The 24363-nt window shown below is 34.8% G+C and overlaps 2 protein-coding genes across 19 annotated transcripts in view; both read left to right on the top strand.

Moving 5' to 3' along the window:
* The window catches only part of BAZ2B (bromodomain adjacent to zinc finger domain 2B), a 375589-nt gene that overhangs the window by 147879 nt on the left and 203347 nt on the right, over positions 1-24363 (top strand). For 16 of the 18 annotated variants that reach the window (XM_082629864.1, XM_082629859.1, XM_082629860.1 and 13 more), the window contains one exon: positions 18427-18469. The exons of 1 other annotated variant lie outside the window; for it this stretch is intronic. The gene's annotated coding sequence lies outside the window, so the exon portion shown is untranslated. Of the gene's footprint in view, positions 1-313; positions 414-18426; positions 18470-24363 lie in introns of those variants that run through there. One more of the 18 variants, XM_082629871.1, reaches the window with a different exon arrangement.
* On the top strand, positions 6670-8271 carry LOC309809677 (serine/threonine-protein phosphatase 2A catalytic subunit beta isoform-like). The gene has a single exon (XM_082630995.1). It carries the CDS (start codon positions 6710-6712, stop codon positions 7637-7639), a length of 930 nt encoding a protein of 309 aa, XP_082487121.1. The 5' UTR covers positions 6670-6709; the 3' UTR covers positions 7640-8271.

The following is a 24363-nucleotide window of genomic DNA, read 5'->3' as shown; positions in this document are numbered from 1 at the left end:
TGAATTTTGTCAAAAGCTTTTTCTGCATCTATTGAGATGATCATATGGTTGTCATTCTTCAATTTGTTAATATGGTGTATCACATTGACTGATTTGCGTATATTGAAGAATCTTTGCATCCCTGGGATAAATCCCACTTGATCATGGTGCATGATCCTTTTAATGTGTTGTTGGATTCTGTTTGCTTGTATTTTGTTGAGGACTTTTGCATCTATATTCATCAGTGATATTGGTCTGTAATTTTCTTGTTTTGTAGTGTTTTTGTCTGGTTTTGGTATCAGGGTGATGGTGGCCTCGTAGAATGGGTTTGGGAGTGTTCGGAGGATGATTCTTTGCCACTGGACCACCAGAGAAGTCCCATGTGGATATACTCTTAATTTGTTTAACCAATCAAATTGGTTAAACAAGGAAATGTAAGTATCTTTACTTTTCACTGTCAGATGTTTCTGTGAGAAATGTTTATGTGTGTGTGTGGGGGGGATTATTTCCTTAAGATATAGTAGAATTATTGGATCAAAGAGTACGTACATTAAATTTTATCTATTTTGGCAGATTTCTTTGTAGAAATGTTTTGCCAATTTATATTTCCATTAACTGTATGAGAGTTCCCATTTTCCCACCCTTTTAATCCTTACCAATCTAATAAGGAAAAAATTATATATCATTTAGATGTGTGTTTATTAGAATATTAGATGTAAATCGTAGTGTCAGTTTTCTTTGGTATTTACGTTTTCTTTGGAATTTCCTGCCTGTATATTTTGTCCACTTTTCTTTTAGGTAGATGTCCTATTTTAGTTATTCATAAGAATGAAAATTTTACCACATATGTTGTAAATATATTTTTCACAGTTTGTTGTTTACATTTTAACTTTGTATAATTAACTGTATAAATTTAATTGTATACATGTTCTTTATGAAAGATTTTTGTTTCATAAGTACTAAGATTTTTTTTCCCTTTACATTTTATAACTTTGATGTTAAAGTATATGCTAACGTGCTATAACAAAAAGAACAAAACTAGTAAATACGATAAAACTTTCTTTTACACATAATAGCCCAGAGGGGAGTGGTTGAGAAATGGCTTTGTCATCCCTACCATGTGAATTCCATATGTGAGTCCAAGGTGACTGTACTAATTGTTGCTTTGCTTTCTCCCAGAATCAGAGAGGGAGACAGAAGTGGAAGTTGGGCCTCTTTTAAGAATATAACTTGGAAGTTGCACAAATCACTTTGTTCATATCAAGTTGTCCAGAACTTAGTCACAAGGCTACAAGAAAGCATTGGGGAATGAAACTGACAGCTGATAGTGAAGTGCCCAGCTACAATTTGGGTTTTTGTGAGGTGTTGGGGGGAATAGAGTTCTGTCACTAAGCTAAAAAGGAGAGAATGGACATTGAGGGGATAAAGAGTAGTCTGTGACACAGGTGCCATGCTTACTTATCAGGAGGTCATTCTTTGTGCTAAAGTGATTCTGCTGATATTTTTTAATGTTTTCCTTTTAGTCTGATTTGGAAATCTGGAATTGTGTGTTATGGATTCAGTCTAATTTTTCTCTTAAATTTCTAGTCAGTTGTCCCAACACTATTTATTGAATACTTATCCCCTTTTTCACTAATTTGAAATACCCCTTTTAAAATATATACTAAACTCACAGGTGGGACTTCCCTGGAGGTCCAGTGGTTAAGACTCTGTGCTCCCAATGCAGGGGGCGCGGGTTCGATCCCTGGTCAGGGAACTAGGATCCTGCATGCTTGCAGCGCAGCCATAAATAAATAAATAAATTCACAGGATTGTTTTTGTATTCTTTGTATTGATTTTGCATCTTCTTATTTCTTCCTCAGTACCTCACTTTTAATTGCTAGCTGTATAAGTTTTGATATTTCTTAGGGCAGATCTCTAATCTTTGCTCATTTACTTAAGAATTCTTCTGTTAGTTATTTTTTTCAGGTATATTTTGACCATTTTTGTCAAGTTCCAGAAAATAACCCTTTGAGTTTTGATAGCGGTTGGATTAAATTTACAAATTTTTGTAATGAGGTGGATAGACCTAGAGTCTGTCATACAGAGTGAAGTAAGTCAGAAAGAGAAAGACAAATACCATATGCTAACACATATATATGGAATTTAAGAAAAAAAAAAAGTCATGAAGAACCTAGGGGTAAAACAGGAATAAAGACACAGACCTACTTGAGAATGGACTTGAGGATATGGGGAGGGGGAAGGGTAAGCTGTGACAAAGCGAGAGAGAGGCATGGACATATATACAGTACCAAAGGTAAGGTAGATAGATAGTGGGAAGCAGCCGCATAGCACAGGGAGATCAGCTCGGTGGTTTGTGACCACCTGGAGCGGCGGGGGGGGCGGTGGCAGGGGGGGCGGTGGATAGGGAGGGTGGGAGGGAGGGAGATGCAAGAGGGAAGGGATATGGGAACAGATGTATATGTATAACTGATTCACTTCGTTATAAAGCAGAAACTGATAAAAAAAATTACAAATTTTGACTTATTCTGTTGTTTTATTTCATTTTATAATTTATAAAGAAAATTTTTCTTGATTTTCCCAGGAATAGAGGGTATTTGTTCATTCTTGTTTCCTGATATATATCTTTTTCATTAATCTTTCACATACTGTGTTTATTTCATGCATTTTAATCACCAAATTTTTGTTCAGGTTCCTTTTTTTCTGGTTAAGTCATCTTCATAAAAGGGCAGATTTATATAGACCTATTATTTACTTTTGAATAGGTAAGATTCTTGATTTCCTTCCCTGTTTATCTGGATACTGTTTTGTATCCAGAGGGCTTTAATAATGTAGCTTTATGCAATCATTTAGTTCCTCATTCTGTAGCCTGAGAGGGTTAAGGAGGAAATTTAACCTTTGACTTTGTTGATTTTTTTTTTTTCTTTGATACCCTTACATTCACATTTAGGCTCATACCTTTGAGAAACTGCCTGCCCAGGCTCCAATTCTGTTTTCACTCCCACTTTAGAGTGCCCACTTGGTAAGAAGATAGTTTGAAAATTTATCCCGCTGCCTAAAAGCTCTCTATTTGGTGAGACTATATCCATCCATGCTCTCATCCCTATCAAGTGCAGCCTCTATTGCTGTTATTATACAGCTGTGAAAAAAACTCCAAGAAGATTGGTGTCGATCTTTCCTGTAGTGTTTCTTCTTATATATTGCCAACTGGAGAGATTCTCCCTCCAACCACACCCCATGATCAGAGCAAGCCCTAACCAGTCTTTGGAGTCTGGGTCAGAGGTAAACGATGAGGACTGGCTGTGCTTATTCTCTTTCAGCTGTGCTTCTGCAACAATGATGCTTTTGATCAATGGCAAGGGAAAGCATATCCCAGTGTGGTGGACCAGCCTTTTTCCATGACTCTCTTCTGTCTTCATTCCTTGTTCCTAACTTATTTGATCCTTTATTTGCTTGGTTCTGGGTTATAATTACGATTCAGGTTAAAACCTTCTCACTGAAGAGCTTATCTTGAAAGAGAACTAATATATATTGCACCATTATTTACTATTTGCTCTCCTGTTGGTTCTTCTATACATGCCCCAAACAAAAAGCTTTTAAAATCACTGTCTGATTCAGTGTTTTTAGTGTAGTAGAAATTTTGGAAGTAGAACATGTTTGCTTTTTGCTGACCAGAACAAAATGAAGTGCCAAGGTTCCTGTGGTTCTGTGAGGTATCTAGCAGATATTATGATGTAATCTTGATGGTTTAGATCTAGTAGGATAGTGACAGTATCCTGCTTTTGGTTCTGCATAGCCACTTTTTTATATTTCCCTTCACCTATTCCTGTCACATGACGTAGAGAAGTCCTTCCAGTTGTTAAGGTTTGTAGCACATTGGTGTTTAAGTCCTCTGTGATCTGCCACTTTACTGTCTGTATAATTGTGTTAAATCACTTGATCTCTCTCTTAGCTTCAGTTGCCTTTCCTTCAGTGATGCTTGCTCTATGTACCTCATTAATATAATAAGAAATAATAAAAAAATATATGTAAAGTATTTTTATAAATTGTAAAATTTTATTCAGATAGACAAGATTGGAGCTAGGACACTATAAATCAATTACAGGAGACAGATTTGGAGTTCTATCAGAAGATTCTTTACTACTTATATCTTTTCTATAATTAAATCAGGGCATTAAGCCCTTCCATAAATATGAAGTCTCGCTCACCTTTTTGTAATGTAAATTGTTTATAGAGCTTATCTAGTGATGACATAAGGCAAAAACCAAGGATGGTATATAATGTGAGAAAGCAACATTGTCCATCAGTCTATGTATGGTATGGGCACAAAAACCTTAATATGGTATTGTAATATTTCTCTTCCCTCTCTCCACAGAAGAGAGATTTATGTTGATCATTCCTATGAAAATGTTTGTACCTTTTTTTTTACCACACATGTATATGATATGCAGCATTGTTTGGCATGTTTTAACACCTTATGTAGCATTATACTGTATATATCATTTTCCAACCTGTGTTTTTCACTAGTTTTTTTTTAATCTTTGTCCATTTTTATTCATGTACTGTAAGTCATTCATCATAATTGCTGAATTGTACTTCATTGTATGACTATAATACAATTAATTTCTCTTCTCCTAATAATGGATAGGTAGAATGTTTATAATGTTTTACTATAAATGCCACAAGGAACATTCTTCTACCTGTCTTCTTAGGCATAGCTGTGTGAGTACTGAAGCATATGTATCTAGAACTAGACTTGCACCTTGAAATGATTAGCTGTTGACAAATTGCTCTCTCTCTGATGGTTATACAATTAACATTCCACAGACCAGCCTGTGCTGCGATTTGGGATAGCTCTGACCTCATGGCTGCCAGTGGACCACTCTCCCATCCCTCAGGGTGTCCCCTTCAGTGTTCCCAAGTGACTCAATCCCCCCATGCCTGCTGCTGTCCTGGCAGTAGGCCCCTGGCTTTTCTAAACATCATCATTCAGGAGAAGTTGCTGTGACAAAATGCATGCAATTTTCCATTTCTTTTGATACTGAATGAATTTGATATTCAGACTTAAATTTTTTATCAGTCTGACTGATTATTAAATGATAGCTGATTGTTATTTTAAATTCTCTGATTTTTCTGGTTGAACACCTTTCATGTGTTTACTAGTCATCTAAGTTTCTTCTTTTGTGAATTGCCTATTCATATTCTTGGCCCATTTTTCAAAATTAGGTGTATTTCTTACTCTACATATATCCTAAATGCATTGGATATGTCTTCTCTCATTCAGTGCCTTGTCTTTTGACTTTGATTTAAGTGCCTTTGTTGTATAGCAACTTAAAAATTGTTAACTTTCAAAGTTAGCTTTTTATTTTATGATTATGCTTTTAAAAAAATTTCCCTGTTGTTTCATTGTTCCAGTGAGAACCCAAAACTTAGTTGCTTTAATCAACAACAGTTATTTTATTATATATCCTGGTTTCTGTGTGTTCAGAGTTCAGAAAGCTTATAGCAAAGTTGCCTTGTTTCTGTTCCACATGCCTCAGATGGAATGACTGGAAGTCTGGGGTGGCTTGACTGCTGTGGGAATTATCTGTAGATACCTTTGCTGGCATCTTGTGGTAGATGCTAGTTGTTGACTGGGACTTCACCTTGGCTGCAAGCCAGAAATCCTACAGACTTAACTTATTTCATTGAGTAGGAGTTACAATATTAAGCAGAAGTGGTAACAACAAACATTTACCTTTTTTTTTTAAACATATTGGGAATGAAGCCACACACAAAAGTTCACATATTATATGATTCCATTTATATGAGATGTCCAGAATAGGCAAATTCATAGAGACAGAAAGTAGATCAGTGGTTGCCAGGGGCTGGAAGAGAGAGTGAAGGGGAGAATAGGTAATGACTACTTAATTGGTATGGTGTTTCTTTTTGGGTTGATGAAAATGTTCTGGAATTAAATAGTGGTGATGGTTGCACAAAATTATGAATATACTAAAACCACTGAAGTGTACACTTTAAAATGGTGAATTTTATTTTATGTGAATTGTATCTCAATCTAAAAAATTCATTGTGATTTCTAAAATCTTAATATTTGGCGGAAGAATACCTGAAACATGTAGAATACTGCTCTGCATTGTCCATATCTTATCCTTGAATTAAACTTATGTGTGACATACTTGAACCATGCTGTTTTAGCTGCTAAAATGCTCTCTGGTATGATGGCAGTGGCCAATCTCTGAGGGAAGTTAAAGAAATAGTTCTTCAAAACTCATTATTTGGGAATTCCCTGGTGATCCAGTGGTTAGGACTCCATGCTCTCAGTGCCGGTGGCCAGGGTTCAATGCCTGGTTGGGGAACTAGGATCCCACAAGCCATGTGGCATGGCCAAAACACACACAAACAAAAAAACACACAAAGGGGAGGCGGCGGTGGCAGGTGCCCATCGTCCGGCAGGAGCTGCGCGGAAGCCCCGCACCTCCCCGCGCCCTTCACCGACTCCTGGGGCGCGTGGCCCGACGGGCCAGGGCGGGCAGGGGTCTCCTGGAGGCCCTGCGCCCGGAGCCGCCCGCGGGGCTTGGGCGGGGCGCGGGGTCGCGCTCCCCGGCTCCTTCCTCTCCCGCTGGGAGCTGGCGGCGGCGGCGGCGCCGGGCGAGGGGAGCGGCGCCCGGGGCTGGGGCGCGCGGGGGCGGGGCGGGGGGCGGGAGGCAGCGGGGGAGGGGCTCGGGCCACCATGGACGACAAGGCGTTCACCAAAGAGCTGGACCAGTGGGTCGAGCAGCTGAACGAGTGTAAACAACTGAACGAGAACCAGGTGCGGACGCTGTGCGAAAAGGCTAAGGAAATTTTAACAAAAGAATCAAATGTGCAAGAGGTCCGTTGTCCTGTTAACGTCTGTGGAGATGTGCATGGTCAATTCCATGATCTTATGGAACTCTTTAGAATCGGTGGGAAGTCACCAGATACAAACTATCTATTCATGGGTGACTATGTAGACAGAGGTTATTATTCTGTGGAGACTGTGACTCTTCTTGTGGCATTAAAGGTGCGTTATCCAGAACGTATTACAATATTGAGAGGAAACCACGAAAGCCGACAAATTACCCAAGTATATGGCTTTTATGATGAATGTCTGCGAAAGTATGGGAATGCCAATGTTTGGAAATACTTTACAGATCTGTTTGACTATCTGCCACTTACCGCTTTAGTAGATGGACAGATATTCTGCCTCCATGGTGGCCTCTCCCCATCCATAGATACACTGGATCATATAAGAGCCCTGGATCGTTTACAAGAAGTTCCACATGAGGGCCCAATGTGTGATCTGTTATGGTCAGATCCAGATGATCGTGGTGGGTGGGGTATTTCACCACGCGGCGCTGGCTACACATTTGGACAAGATATTTCTGAAACATTTAACCATGCCAATGGTCTCACACTGGTTTCTCGTGCTCACCAACTTGTAATGGAGGGATACAATTGGTGTCACGATCGGAATGTGGTTACCATTTTCAGTACGCCAAATTACTGCTATCGTTGTGGGAACCAGGCTGCTATCATGGAATTAGATGACACTTTGAAGTATTCCTTCCTTCAGTTTGACCCAGCACCTCGTCGTGGAGAGCCTCATGTGACCCGGCGCACCCCAGACTACTTTCTGTAAATTCCTCCTGGGAAAACCTGCCTTTGTATGTGGAAGTATACCTGGCTTTTTAAAATATATATATTTAGAAACAAAACAAAGAAAAGCAACAGTTAATCTATGTGTTTCTGTAACAAACTGGGATCTGTCTTGGCATTAAACCATATCATGGACCAAACTGTGCCATACTAATGATGAGCATTTAGCACAACTTGAGACTGAAATTAGTTCTACACTATGTTCTAGATCGGTCGGTCTTAACAGTTTGCCTGCTGTGTTTGTAGTAACCATTTTCCTTGGGACTGTTCAAGCAAAAAAGGTAACTAACTCCATCTCCTTTTGCACTTACTTGGAAATTTTAGTTAGAGTGTTTAACTGGCATGGATTAATAGGGTTGGATTTATATTTTTTTAAAAATTCACAAGCTAACTTCCACTTAATTCATTACCGTGTATTTTATTGAAATGTATAATTAACTGAAAAAAAGATTCTTGGGAGTACATTGTCATAACATTTAAAGAGATTTCCCTTCCTTTAAACTAAATTACTATTTTATGTTGATCTGCATATTTCTGTATATTTGTCATGACAGTGCTTGCATTCTATTTGGTGTACTGAGCAAATAAACCTTCCATTTTAAACAAACAAACAAAAAAACACAAAAAACTCATTATTTTGTTTATTGCTGGAATATTTTTGACCACTCAATAGAACAACTTTCCTCAGGTCACAGTAACAAAAAGAGCTGTGCTTTCTTTAAGAAAATTATTTCTTTTCATTTTATGAGTACTGTGAATAATATATACAAGCAAAAGCTGCATATGACAATCATTTCTTCTTTGCATTGGTTATCAGGAAACTCAAAGACATATTTCATCCTTCAGCAACAAAGAGTACAGGGCCTTATGGCATGCAGTTTTGAAACTAACCTCTTGGCCTGATCTTATTTTTTTCACTCTCAGGTTCTTATTTGTATTATGGATATTATGTACCTTATTAGTAGCTTACCTCATCTTAGTTTATTACCTCATATTTTAGAACAGGACAGGGTATAAAAATATACAGAGATAAAGGATGTTATAATTAGAGGGAAAAAAGCCTGAAATGCAAATGTGTTTGAGAAACTTATCTAGATTAATTTACCCTCATATGTAATTAGTAACTGTCTTTATAACTTTCAAATTCTTTATAACTAAGTTTTAACTTTTTTAAGGAGGCAGGGGAAAATGGTAGGAAGTAATAAGCAAAGAGAATGGAACTTTGGAAATGATAAACATTTGTATAAATGATTGATAAACATTTGTATAAATGATTGATAATTGTATAAAATGATTGATAATATCAATATAATGATTGATAATATGATAATATGAATTGTTTTCTGTTTTGAATAGGGTGATAAGTTATAGAATAGGATGGTGCTGGAAATCCAAAAGTGGAAATAGGTCAATACAGAGGAGGCAGGGGAAAATGGTAGGAAATAATAAGCAAAAAGAATGGAACTTTGGAAATTATAAACATTTGTATAAATGATTGATAATATGAATTGCTTTCTGTTTTGAATAGAGTGTTATAGTATAGGATGGTGCTGGAAATCCAAAAGTGGAAATAGGTCAATACAGAGGAGAGAAAAGGGAAAATACAGTGGAGATGTTTTCTGAAATTGCTGGCTGTACTTTCTGTCTAACATTGATCCTATTTAAGCCCCACTGTGCCTAATCAAATAAGAGCTGTGTATGGCATTATTTTTATACTGTGCAGCTGCATGTGTATAGCTTAGAAGGACATTGCTGTCACATCATAAAATATGTCAACATTGCTTTCATATTTTTAACATGGCAGCCTCTATTACAAAATAATATTGTTTCTAAAGGATTTTTAATTTAATTATATGTGGTATTTTCCCCTATCATTTTTAATATAGCTTCCATAGAATTATTAAATTAGTTCATATCTTTATTATCTTTGCATTTCTAGCAGCAAGGACAGATTTATACGTTTATTAAGTGCTTAGTAATCATTGATTTTGCTTTTGTAATTTTTCCTATCATCATTTTTTCCTTCCCTAAATCTATCTCATCAGCATATAAACATGCTGTAGTATTCCTCCATCTTAATACAAAAACCTTTCAAGGTCCCACATCCCTCTCAAGCTACAGTGCTGTTTCTCTACAGTTTTTTATAGCAAAACCCCTTCAAAGAGTTGTCCATATATGCTGCTTCTACATACTCATTGCACTTTCTCCGCTTTACTTATCCTATTCAGTGCTTTTGTCCACACCACTCTGATGACAACATTCGTGTCATGGGCACCAGTGAAGTTTATCTAGCTAAATCCAATGGTCATGTCTCAGTCCTTAGGTTAAGTGTTTTCCCAGCAGCACTGTCACAGTCAATCATGTCATTTTCTTTTTTCTGAAACTTTTCACTTGGGTACTTTGCCAAAACCAAATTCCTGATTTCTTTAAACTATCACTGTCGCCATCACCACTTATTCCTACCCAAGTCTTCTCCATCTCATCCATGTTGTTACTAATAAATGCTTTTAAGTGGCATCTTTTTTCATCAAGTACACAGCAATTGATTGGATCTGAGCCTTACACCTCTTTTTCATCTGTATACCTCAAAAATTTTTATAAGCATAATAAACTAAAACTTCACAACATCCTTGTGAAGTAGATAATTATGGCATGGCAAACTGATGTACTAAGAGATTGCCTAAGGTATCTTATGCATGTATGCCAAAACTTTGAAAGTGGACCAGGGTAATGTAGTCCCTGTTGACAGCATTAGACCAGATTTCTTTTTTATAATGAAATCATTCTAAGAATTCTCAGGAAAAGTACAATAGTAGTAATGATTACTTAATATCCCTAAATATTCATAGCAAAGTTCTTTTAATAGAAAAGAATAGAATGTGTACTATCTGAAATCTAGTATTTATTAGTGATGGCAACTTTGTTATATCTAATGAAATATATTTTTTTGATTGTATGTTGTTAGATTGCTTAATTGCTTCACCAAGTCTTCATAGCCATAATCTGAACTGGATCTTTGAAGGTTTGGAGTGGAATAGTTTCATTTAAGTCTTTTAGCTATGGTACATGTAACCTTTATAAAACTATGAGCTTTATGTTTGTCTTGATTGCTAGCCTGTTCAAGTAAGGTGGTTTTTTTCAAGGCAGTCTTATCAGTGGCAAATTATTCATTTGGCATTTGTTGACAAGACTGAGATGGACTCTAATTTAGATAAAAACTAAAATTTCCCCAAAATTTATATTCAAATAATATATTTTAGTTTAGTTAATAGTAATTCCTAAAGGCTTTACCTCTCTATTGCTACAATTTGAGTTGAATTCCCTAAAAAACTTATAGTTAGAGAAATAAAAATACAGCCAAAACAGCATATAATTTTTCTCAAGTGAGGCCCTTCATTATATTACTTCATCCAAGTGATTAGTTCATTTTTGGATATTGTGTATATATTAGCCTCAAGAGTGTTTCAACACCTCTTGACAGTGCTACCACTTTCTTCCTCTACTGGATGCCCATTTATGGCTCTAAAGCAGAAACCCATGAAGAGGGAGTAAAGATTTTGAGAGGTACTAATTATTGTTGAAAGAATAGGGTGGTAAACTTTAGAAAAGCACACAGCTTTATATATACTTAAATTAAAAAACCATTCACCAAGTTTAATAGCCAGTTGTGCTTTGTTTGCATGGTTTTTATTATCAGCAAAATTATAAAGTTGCCATCTGAGCTCTAGCTAAACTTCATTGTAGTAAGGCTTATGTTAGTTGTCTAAACATTTGTAAGTTAACCTGTGGGAATTATAACTCTTCTAGAGAAGTTTCATTCACACAGAACAGTAAGGACAAGTGTTGCAAATGAAGGATATGATATATTTTGAGGGAATGACAGCTTTTTGTAGTAAGGATAGTGAAATTATTGATATATTTTAGTAATTTATGGAAATGTAATTTTATTTTATAAGAAATGTAAAATCACTGATAATACAAGAAGTGCTGTTTTATTTTATTTTATATTTATTTTTTATTGAAGTATAGTTGATTTACAATGTTGTGATAGTTTCTGGTGTACAGCAAAGTGTACATATAGATTATTTTCCATTATAGGTCATTACAAGATATTGAGTATAGTTCCCTGTGCTATACAGTAGGACCATATTTATCTATTTTACATATACTAGTGTGTATCTGTTAATCCCAAACTCCTAATTTATCCCTCTCCCCTCTTTCTTGTTTGGTAACCATAAGTTTGTTTTCTATGTCTATGGGTCTATTTCTGTTTTGCAAATAAGTTCATTTGTATCATTTTTTTAGATTCCACTTATATAGATATATAAGTGATACCATATCATGTTTGTCTGACTTCACTTAGTATGATAGTCTCTAGATCCATCCATGTTTCTGCAAATGGCATTATTTCATTCTTTTTTTAAAAAATAAATTTATTTATTTATGGCTGCATTGGGTCTTTGTTGCTGCACGCAGGCTTTCTCTAGTTGAAGCAAGCAGGGTCAGCTCTTCGTTGCAGTGCGCAGGCTTCTCATTGCAGTGGCTTCTTTTGTTGCAGAGCACGGGCTCTAGGTGTGCAGGTTTCAGTAGTTGTGGCACATGGGCTGAGTAATTGTGGCTCACAGGCTCTAGAGCACAGGCTCAGTATTTGTTGGGCATGGGCTTAGTTGCTCCGCGGCATGTGGAATCTTCCCAGACCAGGGCTCAAACCCGTGTCCCCTGCATTGGCAGGCAGATTCTTAACCACTGTGCCACCAGGGAAGTCCCTATTTTATTCCTTTTTATGGGTGAGTAGTATTCTGTTGTATATATGTACCACATATTCTTTATCCATTCATCTATAGATGGACATTTAGGTTGCTTCCATGTCTTGGCTATTGTAAATAGTGCTGCTGTGGACATTGGGGTGCATGTATCTTTTCAAATTAGAGTTTTCTCCAAGAAGTGCTTTTTTAAATGCCATCTGTTTATATTTGGTTTTACCAGAAGTAGTATTTAGTAGTTTAGTATGAAGTAGTTTAGCTGAAGAGAGTAGTAGTTTGGAAAGAGTGGCAAAAAGTTAGAACCGTGGTAAATCATCTCTTTAAAAACTTAAAGAGATGTACAACTTTTCTGTTTCTGCTTTTGGTTTTCTTTAATACTTAAAGCAGTTCTCTTAAGGGGAAGCTCACTTTGTTTTAGGTTGTGATATGACAAAGTTTGGTGTTTTAAAATGAGAAACTATCATTTGTTTTATTTCTAGACTTCTCTTGGGAGGCTATAGAGTAATCACTTTTTAACTTCCTGGGTATCTCTAGTGTAGGTAGTGGGCTCTGGTTATTTTCTAACAGCAGGTGTTGAATTACAGTCGTCCCTTGGTATCTGGGAGGGATTGGATTAATTTGCATGGATTAATGTGCAGTGGCAGAAATCATTGGAACTCCAGCCTTCACAGCTTCTCTGAACATTAAGGGAAGATATAATATTTTACTGAATACCCTGCTTAGACCTACAGGGGAAACTGAGGACAGAAAGCATTCAGTGAGTATTATGCACCAAAATACTGCTTGGAATTGGAACTATCAATTCAAGCTGCCTGTTTTCTTTCCTTCCATTTCTTCCCCCCATGAAATCAGAAAAACAACTTTTAGCCAGACACCAACATAGTCAACTGTTTGTATGGGTCAGGAAATGATTTCTATCACTTTAGAGCTTTGTTGCTTGTAGATAAAGTATCTAAATTGATTGGTGTTTTTATAATTTGACAAAACTGCTTAACAAAACTTCTATTAATGTTATATAAAGTCTTCCATTTATATGCCCACTCTAGACTAGACGGCAGGCTTCTTTCATACATACCATATTACGTGCTTAGTTAAATAAAACTCTTGTCTTGTTGTTAAAGCTTGCTCATGTTTTTTTCTTAAAACATAATAAGAAAGGGAAAATAATTGTTGGCAAAAGAGTTTCCCAAGGATCAGAACTATTAAAATTGTTAATAAAATAAATGTCTTTTTTTTTCTAAGTTCTGTTGAGGTTTTAGTCATAACAGTGCATGAATAAATGAAGTAAACCACTTCTACCCAGCTGATTTAGATTTAAATTTAAAGAGATTTAAAACTCAGTTCTCCAAAATCTAAGACTATTTCCTCTTATAAGCACTATGGTACATTAAGAATTCTGCAATAAAGTAAACCTTCTTTTCCACCCAACATAAACTTGAAAGTTATTTGAAGGTAAAATAATTTCCCTCCAAATTTAGAGCACTGTTCCTGAATGGAACATATTCTTCCCAACACAGTTGAGGGTTTTTTCCGTATGTCTAAAAAAAAAATAGAGAAAATATATTTTCAAATATTTTATGAGGATCATTTACACTTTGATCTTAGTATAGTTTCAGAAATGCCTAGTTGTGCTAATATGGTAGTCACTAGCTGCATGTGGATACTTAAATTTAAATTTAAATTAGTTAATATTTAAAAGTCAGTTCCTTAGTCACACTAACCATATTACAGGTACTCAATAGCCACATTTGGCTAGGGGCTAGGTATCGGACAGTGCAGATAGTAAACTTTTCCATTATTGCATTAAGTTCCATTGCACAGCTCTGTATAGAATAGCGTTGATATCAGTGGGGGATTGATTCTAGGACCTGCCACAGGTACCAAAATCTGTAGATGCACAAGTCTCTTATATAAAGCAGCATAGTACAGTCAGGCTTCCCTTATCTGTGGGACCCACATCCCATGGATATTGATATGTATTCCATTAGTGGTAGAGCACATTTTTACCAGTTTCTCCGGTTTTATAGATTCCTATTATTTACAAGTATCCTTCCCCCCTAAAGTATTGCTTATTGAAGCATGTGATTTTTTTCCTACCAAGTAATTTCCCCAAGTAATAATAATAATAATAACAATAGACAGGATTTGAAATAGCTAGATGATGGTAGAAGCATGTTTAGATTTTTATAAAGTTTGTTATTGACCTTAAAAACTTATGCCAAATTGTGCATAGTTGTGATTCTCTAAAAAGAGAATGATAAAGACAGAATTTCCATGTCTACAATCCAATATTGCAACACTGAAATAGCCTACCAGTAGCATATGGTTTATGAGATTACTTTTCATATGTAAATTTTAGAGATAATTTTTATTATATAACCACACCTTGAAATGAGCATAGAACACAGACAAAACATTAAACTGATATATAAATTAATGATTAAATATTTTACTATTTAAATGAATTTTTGGGTTAATTAGCATATATTTCCATGCTCAGATTGAATAGAGTGAGAAAAGCCAGTAGATTTTTTATTCATTTATTCCTTTGAATCTTTTCAATAAGCTTGGTAGGATAAATATCCTTACGTTGTATATATTGAAACTTATGTAAGGTTGTCAAGTGAAGGTAAAGTCTTGAGTATGCTAAAATTGATTAGATAAGGAAAGACTTTTTCCATTTGGGGGCAGAGGAAGAAGAAAAATAGAGATAGTTACATGCTAATTACTGGAAACATAGTAAATATAGTTGGTAAACTGGTAAATATAGTTGAGATTTTCTCTGTGCGTATTTACTAAGATGGTGTCTGGTAGGGGAAAAGTACATAACCAATACATTAGTTGAATTATGTTTTCATAAAATGTAATATTACTTTTTATATGTCTGATTTGAATATATTTCCTAGTTTCAAGATGATTTTAAAGAATTACATTTTCATTGTAAAAGCCACCCAGGATTTTTATGAGAAGCCCTAAGATTTGTCTGACTTTAACCTCTAGTGTCGTCTTAATTTCATGTATTTTTTTTTCCTCATGCATTTGCCAAATATCCAGTAAGTTATGTGTAAAAATTGCTACCATGATGAAGGAATGCCTTTACTAGGCTTTTATACTCTAAGGATTAGGGCTTTAAATCAAGTATGCATTTTAAATTATAGATTTAGTCTTAATTATCTTGTTTTTGTCCAAGAAAATAAAAAATAAAATGGAACATTTATCTTTTTATTCAGTTACTTATATTATTTGAATGTAACTATTTAAAAATATTTAATAGCTTTTTAAATTACAGAGTTTTATAGAAAGTATATTTGTTTCTTTCACAAGCCTTTTTATTGACTCTTTACAATCACAAGCCTGTTTTTTTTTGTATTGATTGAAGTTGAAAGCATAATGCTAGGAAGGAGTTCACTGAAGGCAGGTCTTTGGATACAGAGAGTAATGCATTCCATTTATGTAGCCTTTTTCTGATCTGATTTGATATGGTGGGAACATAGATAATTTGGAGAGAATAAGTTTCCGGTCTTATATTCTTTTATGCCTCCATGCATCATTTAAAGCTAACACGTTCTCCTCCTTAGAAATCTTTCCTCTTTTGCCTTCAGTGTATTTTCCATTTCTCTATTTCTTGGACTTAAAACATAACAAAACACCATACAGTGTCACCTCTCTTGCTTCCCATGAGCCTTATTTATAGGTATCCCCCAAATTCTGTTGGATAGTCTTGTCTTTTCTTTATATTCATTCCCTTGGTAAACTCACCCACTCTCTTGGCTTGAATTATACTTTTTATATGACTGATTTTTAAACCTTGGACTATTCTGAATCGCAATATCTACCCGTTGTTGAGAAGCGTCTCCATTTGAATAGCCTGTGGTAACACTGGGCTTACTTACTGTCCAAAATAAAAGTCACTCCACCCTACAACTACAGGTTTCTTTCATTGTGTCCCTGGTAATCTTTCTCTGCTGTCCTCGTTCCTGTACTTAATTTAGCATGAAGTCCTCTTGTTTCTCCATGTAAGATGTATCTTGGGTTTCCCATTCTCTCTGTACTCATCTGCACCATCCAGACCCTCATTGTATCACACCTGTTAACTCACTACAACCACTTTCACACCAACCCCGCTTTGCCTCTTTTTTTTTTTTCTCGAGCTTCCCAAAATCTCCCTGCAGTGACCTTTTAAAATGTATACAAAGTTGTTAATGCATATTTTCCTTAAATAGAAATTGTAAGCATTTTTATTTATATATCCCTCTGGGCATAGTGCTGGATGCAGTAGGAAATCAGTAAGTAATTGTTCACTCATTCATTCAGCAACTCCTTCTTGAGTAGTTGTTGGCTTCCAGCTCTTATACTAGTGCTCCAGTGATCTTCTCTCATGCAGCTTACAGCTGAAAACAGTCTCTGGTGAGAAGAGAAGGCTTCTCTGAGGAGGTGACATTTGTTATCAGACCTGAATGAAATGAGAAAGCCAGTCCTGCAAAGATATGGGGAACAGTAGCTGCAGGCTGAGAGAACAGCAAATGTCAAGGCCCTGAAGAGGGACAAGTTTGGTATGTTTGGGGAGTGTCATAAAGGTCATGGTGACTGGAACATAGTAGAGAGGGAGTGACAGGAGATGTAGTCAGGAGACCAGGTGACAGAGGGACTAATAGGCCATGGTAGGTATTATGGATTTTATCCTAAGTGATGGAAAAGCCTTTGGACAGTTTTGAGTAAGGCAGTGTTGTGAGCTGATATATTTGTGGCTAAGTTAAGAATAGAAGTAGGGAGACTATAATAGTAATATTGGAGAGCAATATCTTGAACTAGTGAGGTAAAAAGCAGTAATAAGTGTTTTGAATTAAGGATAGAATGAGGAAGAATGGTTGAAAGGATAGATTGGATGGGAGGTGTGAGATAAAGGAACCAAGGAAAACTCAGTTCTGTGTGCTTGGACAAGTCATGTATCCTCTCCAATATCTATTTTCCTGAGTATATAATGAGAAATACCTCTTTCCCACTTCTGTGAAGGAATTGTTATGAGGATCTGATGAAATAACACATGAAAGCTAATTATGAATCTTAAAACACCATTAACATTGTATTACTTTTTTTTTTTTTTTTTTTTTTTGCGGTACGCGGGTCTCTCACTGTTGTGGCCTCTCCCGTTGTGGAGCACAGGCTCCGGACGCGCAGGCTCAGCGGCCATGGCTCACGGGCCCAGCCGCTCCGCGGCATGTGGGATCCTCCCGGACTGGGGCACGAACCCGTGTCCCCTGCATTGGCAGGCGGACTCTCAACCACTGCACCACCAGGGAAGCCCTGTAGTACTTTTTAACACTAAACATTTAAAAGTTCACCTTAAATTAAATCATACCTTGCTAATTAAGAAATTTCTAAAAGCTTAGATTTGACAGGAAACAGAACTCTAACTCATATATAGCTTAGGAAATAGTTTAACTTATAATTTCCCCTGGGTTTATAGTGTATAGTTCCTTTCCAATGATATTTTCAATCTTTAATAGTTTTGACACTGTTCTTAAGGATTAGCATGAAGCAATTTCTCCTATTAATTGATAATAAGTAGATCATGCTCTGGCCATAGACTGCACTGCTAATCTAATCATAGAGAAAAAGGTAAACAATACCTGGCTGTCTTTTGTTTTGTAGTATATTTAAGACACTGTGATTCTCCTCTCGGTAAATATTTGAAAACAAATAAAACTAAACCAAATGACCTATAGTTTATTTACTAATATGTTATATTATGTTAACCCTGGGGTGTTGTTGATTATAACAAAACATAATTTACCATACTATAATAAGTAATGACCTATAAATAAACTCCAGGTGTTTTATGCTTATTTGTGTCATGCCAGTTGTACTTTTCCTGACAATTTTAGATTAATTTAAATATGACTTATGGCATCAGGAAAGACAAATATTCTAAACAAACTTTTTAGTTTCTAAAATTACTTACTCAAGTATGATTCAGCTGAATGCTATTTCTGTTTTCTTATTGCAGATTTCTCAACAGTTATGTCACAAGACTGACCACATTGATCACAGTAAGACTAAAATGATAATTAAGCTTTTAAGGATGTTTCGTTTTCTCTGAGAATGAGAATTAAGTTAGAAAATATTTGTGATTTTAGATTGTTATTCTTTCTTTCAAGAGCCAAATGAATGTTTACATTTAATGATTCACATCTCACACTCTAGTTATTTAAATACTTCTTTAAATGATCTTAAAACATTTTAAATGAAAATTACACTTAATTTATAACTGAAATTATATGCCTAATTATACTAACATTTCAGTGTGAATCATAATCTGAACATCATCTTTTTTAGTTTTTGTTTTTATTAAAATATGGCATTAAACATTTAAGGTGACTTCACATTAGGAAAAAAATTACAAAAATAAAATTACTTGGGACTGTAATCACATATTAAGGAAAGACTGTGAAAACAGCATTGAAAGGATTCTTAGACTTCTTGATTAAATTTTTCATTGATATTTAAATGATTTATAAACAGTCTTCCAAATATGGAGAGTTGTTGAAAAGGATAGTTCTCTTAAGAAACTGAACTTTTCCGCTTTAATTTTATTTAAAGTGTTAATTTCTACTGTGTATAAGGAAATATGTTACTTAAAGAAAAACTCTATCCAAGGCTTTGATCTACATTATTAGAAAATTCTAACTATTAAAATCTGAATTGCAGTAATGAAATTTTACAGCATTTTTGAAAACTCCTTTTAAGTAACAGAGGAAAAAAATTGAGTAAATTATTTACTCAGTTAATCTGCTTCTTAAATCCCGTTTTAATTGTTCATTAGAAGCAGTAATTATCAGAAATGTTATTCCGTGTATATAAAATCTTAATGTTTTAACATTTTTTTTGGAAAACTGGTACATTTGTTAAATTTAACATTTTTCAGAGAGGCCAGAGACAGCTTTTATTTTATTTTTAAAGGCTTTATCATGAGTCTACAGATGTATATGGCATGTTCATTTTCCTAAGGGAGCATTTTAGCTATCTCTGATTTGTTGCTCTTTGCTTGTTTGTTTTTCCTTAATCAGAACTTTATTGCCCTAAATGAATGGTTTACAACAAAATATTAACATATTTCTGTAGTAACCTTCTGTTTTGCATCTGATATTTTATAATCAAGGAAGTTAAAATTAGCATTGGATGAAAAAGGTTTTTTTTAATTAAAAAATGCTAACTCTCAGTACATTTTTAGGGTAATATTAAGAGAACACTTAATTGCAGCTGTTCTGAATTCAAGAATTTCAGGAAGAGAGGTGGTGTTCAATATTATCAGATGTTAAATAAGTTAAAAATTAAGAAGTATTCATTTGAGAGTTTCATAAGTGACTGATAATAGAAACCCTGTGTAATAATCTCCGGGTTGTGAGGCTTTCTCTAGCTCCTTGAGTCAAGAAGAGGGTAGATTTCATCACTGATTCAGGCTGAGAGTATTGAGAGAGTAGTTCAAGTGTTGACCATGGGACTGGAATAAAATGAGGCCAGGGAAGGGCTGATATATTCAGAGAAAATGGAGAAAGGACTAGTCAGAGGTAGATAAGCTGGTGAAATGAGATGATAAAGAACTAAAAGAGTAGAATGCTGTGGTTAGAAAGGGGCTATTATAGATTGTTTCAGAGCTGGAGCTGGAGTATTCATATATAATATATACCTTGTATATTTTTTTCTTCAGAAATTTTCAGAACTCAGGAGAATTTCTGTTTTTACTCCTTATGTTACATTTCTCTGAAGTGTCAAGATCTTCTAAATGATCTCTTTTCCTCTTGGCCATCATCAATTCTGTTGAAGCCTATATGTGATCCTCAGTTGAACTTTATTAAAGCGTTGCTCTGATTCTTTTATTTCTCTACCTGAAGATGTTTAGTGACTTTCCACTTCTTATCAGATCAAATTCAGGCTTTCTAACTTGGTATTCAAGACCCCTCCTTAGTTTGGCTCTAACATATTTCCCAGACAAATATCCTATTATTCAAGAAGAAGAACCCTACATTCTATACAATGTGAACTACATACTCCACCTTGAGTATACATTTTGTCTCCATACTTACATTCATGTCATTCCCTTTTCCTAGAATATCCTTTTTCCTTTTCAGGCTTTTGTTTCTCCTGATGAAATCAAACCTCCCTTCTAATGCCCTGTATACATGTAATCATCTCTTTGAGGCCTTCCCTAATGATCCTAATTGAAAGTGATTCTCCCTCCTTAGTAGTCTGGTGATGCTTAATTTTTATTATTCTTATGTAATTGATAACATATATTCCCTTGTATTCTGCATATTTTAATATGTATTTTCCAATTGTACTCAGCAAATGAGTATTTAGCAAATGTTGCTAGTAATCATAAATACCCCAGAAAGAACTAAATTAATTAGTATCTTTAGTTTTCTTATATTAAAATTGAAACAAGGATATTAATACATGCATATCCAAAATTGAACCGGAAGCAGGGTAGTTAGGAAAGAACATAGGTTTTAGAACCAGAGCAAGTTCAAGTACTGATGCCACTGTATACTGTGTATATGACCTTTAGCAAGTCAGCCTCTTTGTGCCTCAGTATCTGCAGAAAATGATTTATGCATATATTTAAAAGGATTTTTATAAATATTAGTTACCTTTCTTCCCTCTTACTTGTTTAATGTTATGGTTTACTCCTTTATTGATATGAGAGGGGTAGGACATCAACTATAAAGATGAGAGATATATCCAAATTTACCTTACTTACACATTGTGATCCTTTCATCTGTACGTTTTAATGTATGGATTTTTACTTTCTACATTACATATAATAATGATAATTTTGTTGACTTACATAAGTTCCAGCAAGGAGGCTGATTAGATCTATTGATACAATGGGCTTTTTTGGGGTGGGGAGAGTCAGACCTCACTAGAATACCAGTATCTTAAAAGGCCAGAATGAACTTTAGAAAAGTTTAGGTTGTGCTACATTCCCCTTATATAACAGATGAGGAAACCAACATCCAGAGAATTTGAAGGGAAGTAACATGCATAATGGTTAAGAAGAGGAACTGGGTCAGAAAAATCTTTAAGTTTGTGCTGTAATATTTATATAGCTGTTTTGATCTTGAGTCAGTTACATAGTCTAAGAGCCAGTTTTTTTTTCTCTAAAGCAGAGTAATGTTTATACTTCAGGAGTGTTGTGAATATTAAACAAAAAATGCTTATAATAAAAGCGCAGCACAGAGGCTGACATGGGAAATTCTGTTGACCCCTTGTCATAGTCATCATCATCTATCTGTAAAGTTACTTGCCCAAAGTCACATAGTGTGAGATCTTGATCCAAACCTGGTTTTGCTTTATTCTATTATAATTTTTACTTCTGTTTCGTGATCACCTCTTAATTGATTAAAAATCTCTGAATGGCATTTGTAGGAAGTATAATAAAATAACTCATAGACTTTTTTCTTCTCAAATCTCCCCAAATCCTCTATCCTCTCTGAGAGTATTCATGCAATTTTGCTTACGTGCAGTTTTGTTTATATGTAATTTTATTAATACAGTGGCTATATTTTATTTTAAATATTCTTATTTAACATTTTGCTTCATATTTAGTAACTTGTTACAAAGCAACTTTTAAAATAAAGTGGCTTTTCCTGTTTTTATTAAAATTTCTTTTTTTCCTTTGGTAATTTTATTGTGAATATTATTTAAATTTCATAGAGATTTATCTCTACCAATAGAAATATTTAACTTAAAAATTCAAATTTAGAAGAAATTACTATATAATTTTACAGTGTACACACTATTAGAAATATTGGTGTTAGATAGTAAATTTTAAATGTCAGTTAGGTACCTACCACAGATAAGATATAAACAAGCATGGCAATGACTGATTCTTGTACCCTAATATCAATTTTCTCCGTCTACTACTTTTGTTCCCAGCCTATCACTACCTGGAATAAAAATATCACTTTCAGTCTCTCTTACAGCTAAATGTGGTCATGTGACTGAGTTTTGGCTAGAGATACATAAGCAGTAGTACTGTGTGCACCTTGAAGAAAGTATTGTTAAAGGAAGGTGGGCACACCCTATTTTTCCCCCTTCCTCCATGCTTGCTGAGATGTGGGCATGATAATTGGACAATGAGTGGAAACCACAAGCTATGAACGGGCAAAGCAATAAGATGGAAAGTCCCTGATCACTTCAGGGTGTCACCCTGCCCGCACTGACCTGTCTACATCTTTGACTTGACTGAGATAAACTTCTATCTTGTAAGACACTTGAGTTTTGGCTTTCTGTCACTCGTGACCAAAATTAATCCTGATTACATCAAGATAATTTTACAAAGTTTATGTCATTGTTTAAATGTCTTTGATTTGTTTACATTTCATTTATTTTTCTTGGACTCTGTTGTCACTTTTTTGATAGCTTCAATTTTAGGAGGAGAATACAAAAAGGAATGATTCACTCACTGTCTAGGAGAGGAGACTAGGGAAGTCTTTAAAGAGAGGGGAGACATTTAGGCTAGATTTTTGAGATATGAGTTAGAAGAGAATCCAGAAAGAAAATAGGCATATAGATTGGAAAGAACATATGTTCAGGGACATGCAACTATTTTAGTTAAATATTGTTGAAATGTAAAATTTGAGGAAGTAAATGAGCCTAAAGGTCAGATCTTATAGGAATTTACAAACCAAGAAGTTTGGTAAGTGCTAAGTACCTAGCAAAGTTTCTTTTAATGTTAATAATTTTAATATGACTTATGGTTTTAACATTAAATATTTTTAAAAGAAATATATTTTTATACAAGCGTTTAGGAAGGAAGAACAAAACTATTATTTATTTATTCACGGATTAAGATACTAGGTGATTTCTATTTGAGCCTTTAACAATTTTAGAAGACATATTATTACATTTTACAGATGGCTAAACTGAGACTCAGAAGAGTCAAGTGTCTTTCCCAGTGTGGTAGTTAAGTCGTTATTTGGAAAGTACAAAAATCAACCATTTAAGAACAAGTCTGCTATGTGTTGTCTGACCTTTATTTTTCTACTTTTCTAATACCAAAAAGAGAGTTATGGTCAAATTTAAAATATCTTTGGTAAAATATAATAACAGTGATCAAACCAGAAGTAAAGTCTATATAAGAATTTCCATATTTACGCCAATGAATACATCTAAAATATTAAATTTTAAAAATCTAATATCTTAAAGTTATAAACTAGTAAACATTTTGTTTTCTAGAGTCTGAATTGTGAAGAGTATCTTCAAAGTTAGTGTATAGCAGCCATTTAAATTACTTCATACAAATCAAATTTCCATTGCTATTCCTAAATGTATATTTGGATAAAAGAAGCCTCCATCTCCTATTGCACCTCACCAAAAAGTTGCACTGTTTTAACATTAATGCAGCTAAAAGCATGCATGGTGTTCTTAGTATGAGCACCTATAGATAGAAATGACACCCTGCTGCAGAGACCCAACTGAACTTCTTTGAACAAGTAAAAGTATATAATGTTACACACTTGTTTGGTTTAAAGATTAGTTCTTATCTAATAACTCTAAATGAGCTACTATTTAATAAATCTGCCTAAAAATAAAAAATACAGTAACCTAAAAAAAATACAGTAACCTTAATATATCTTAGAAATAATTATAGAGGCATGAAAGAATATAAAAGAAAAACTAATTTTCTAATTTGGTTTGGTGTTTTTTAATTGTAATCAGCAAAAGAGTCTAGCACCTAGACCACTAGGTCAGTATTTTATGAATTAAAGTGACTTGAAAGTTAATCTGGTTAATACATTATTCTTTTCCCCTCACACTTTCTAGAACATCAATGCACACATCTGCTGTGAGATGTACATTCATTGAAATGTTAGTCAAGGAGTAGACAAACTACAAGTACAGTCTACAGAAACTGTTTTAGGGATGAGAAGAGGGTGTTATA

This window comes from Mesoplodon mirus, assembly GCF_964341445.2.
Source record: "Mesoplodon mirus genome assembly, chromosome: 8".
Classification (NCBI taxonomy): Eukaryota; Metazoa; Chordata; class Mammalia; order Artiodactyla; family Ziphiidae; genus Mesoplodon; species Mesoplodon mirus.
The sequence above is the reverse complement of the archived record's forward strand: the minus strand, read 5'-3'. Positions and strand labels throughout refer to the sequence as shown.

What these genes read in the sequence shown, in the direction of transcription:
- LOC309809677 (XM_082630995.1), top strand. Translation starts at nt 6,710, where the DNA reads ATGGACGACAAGGCGTTCACCAAAGAGCTGGACCAGTGGGTCGAGCAG.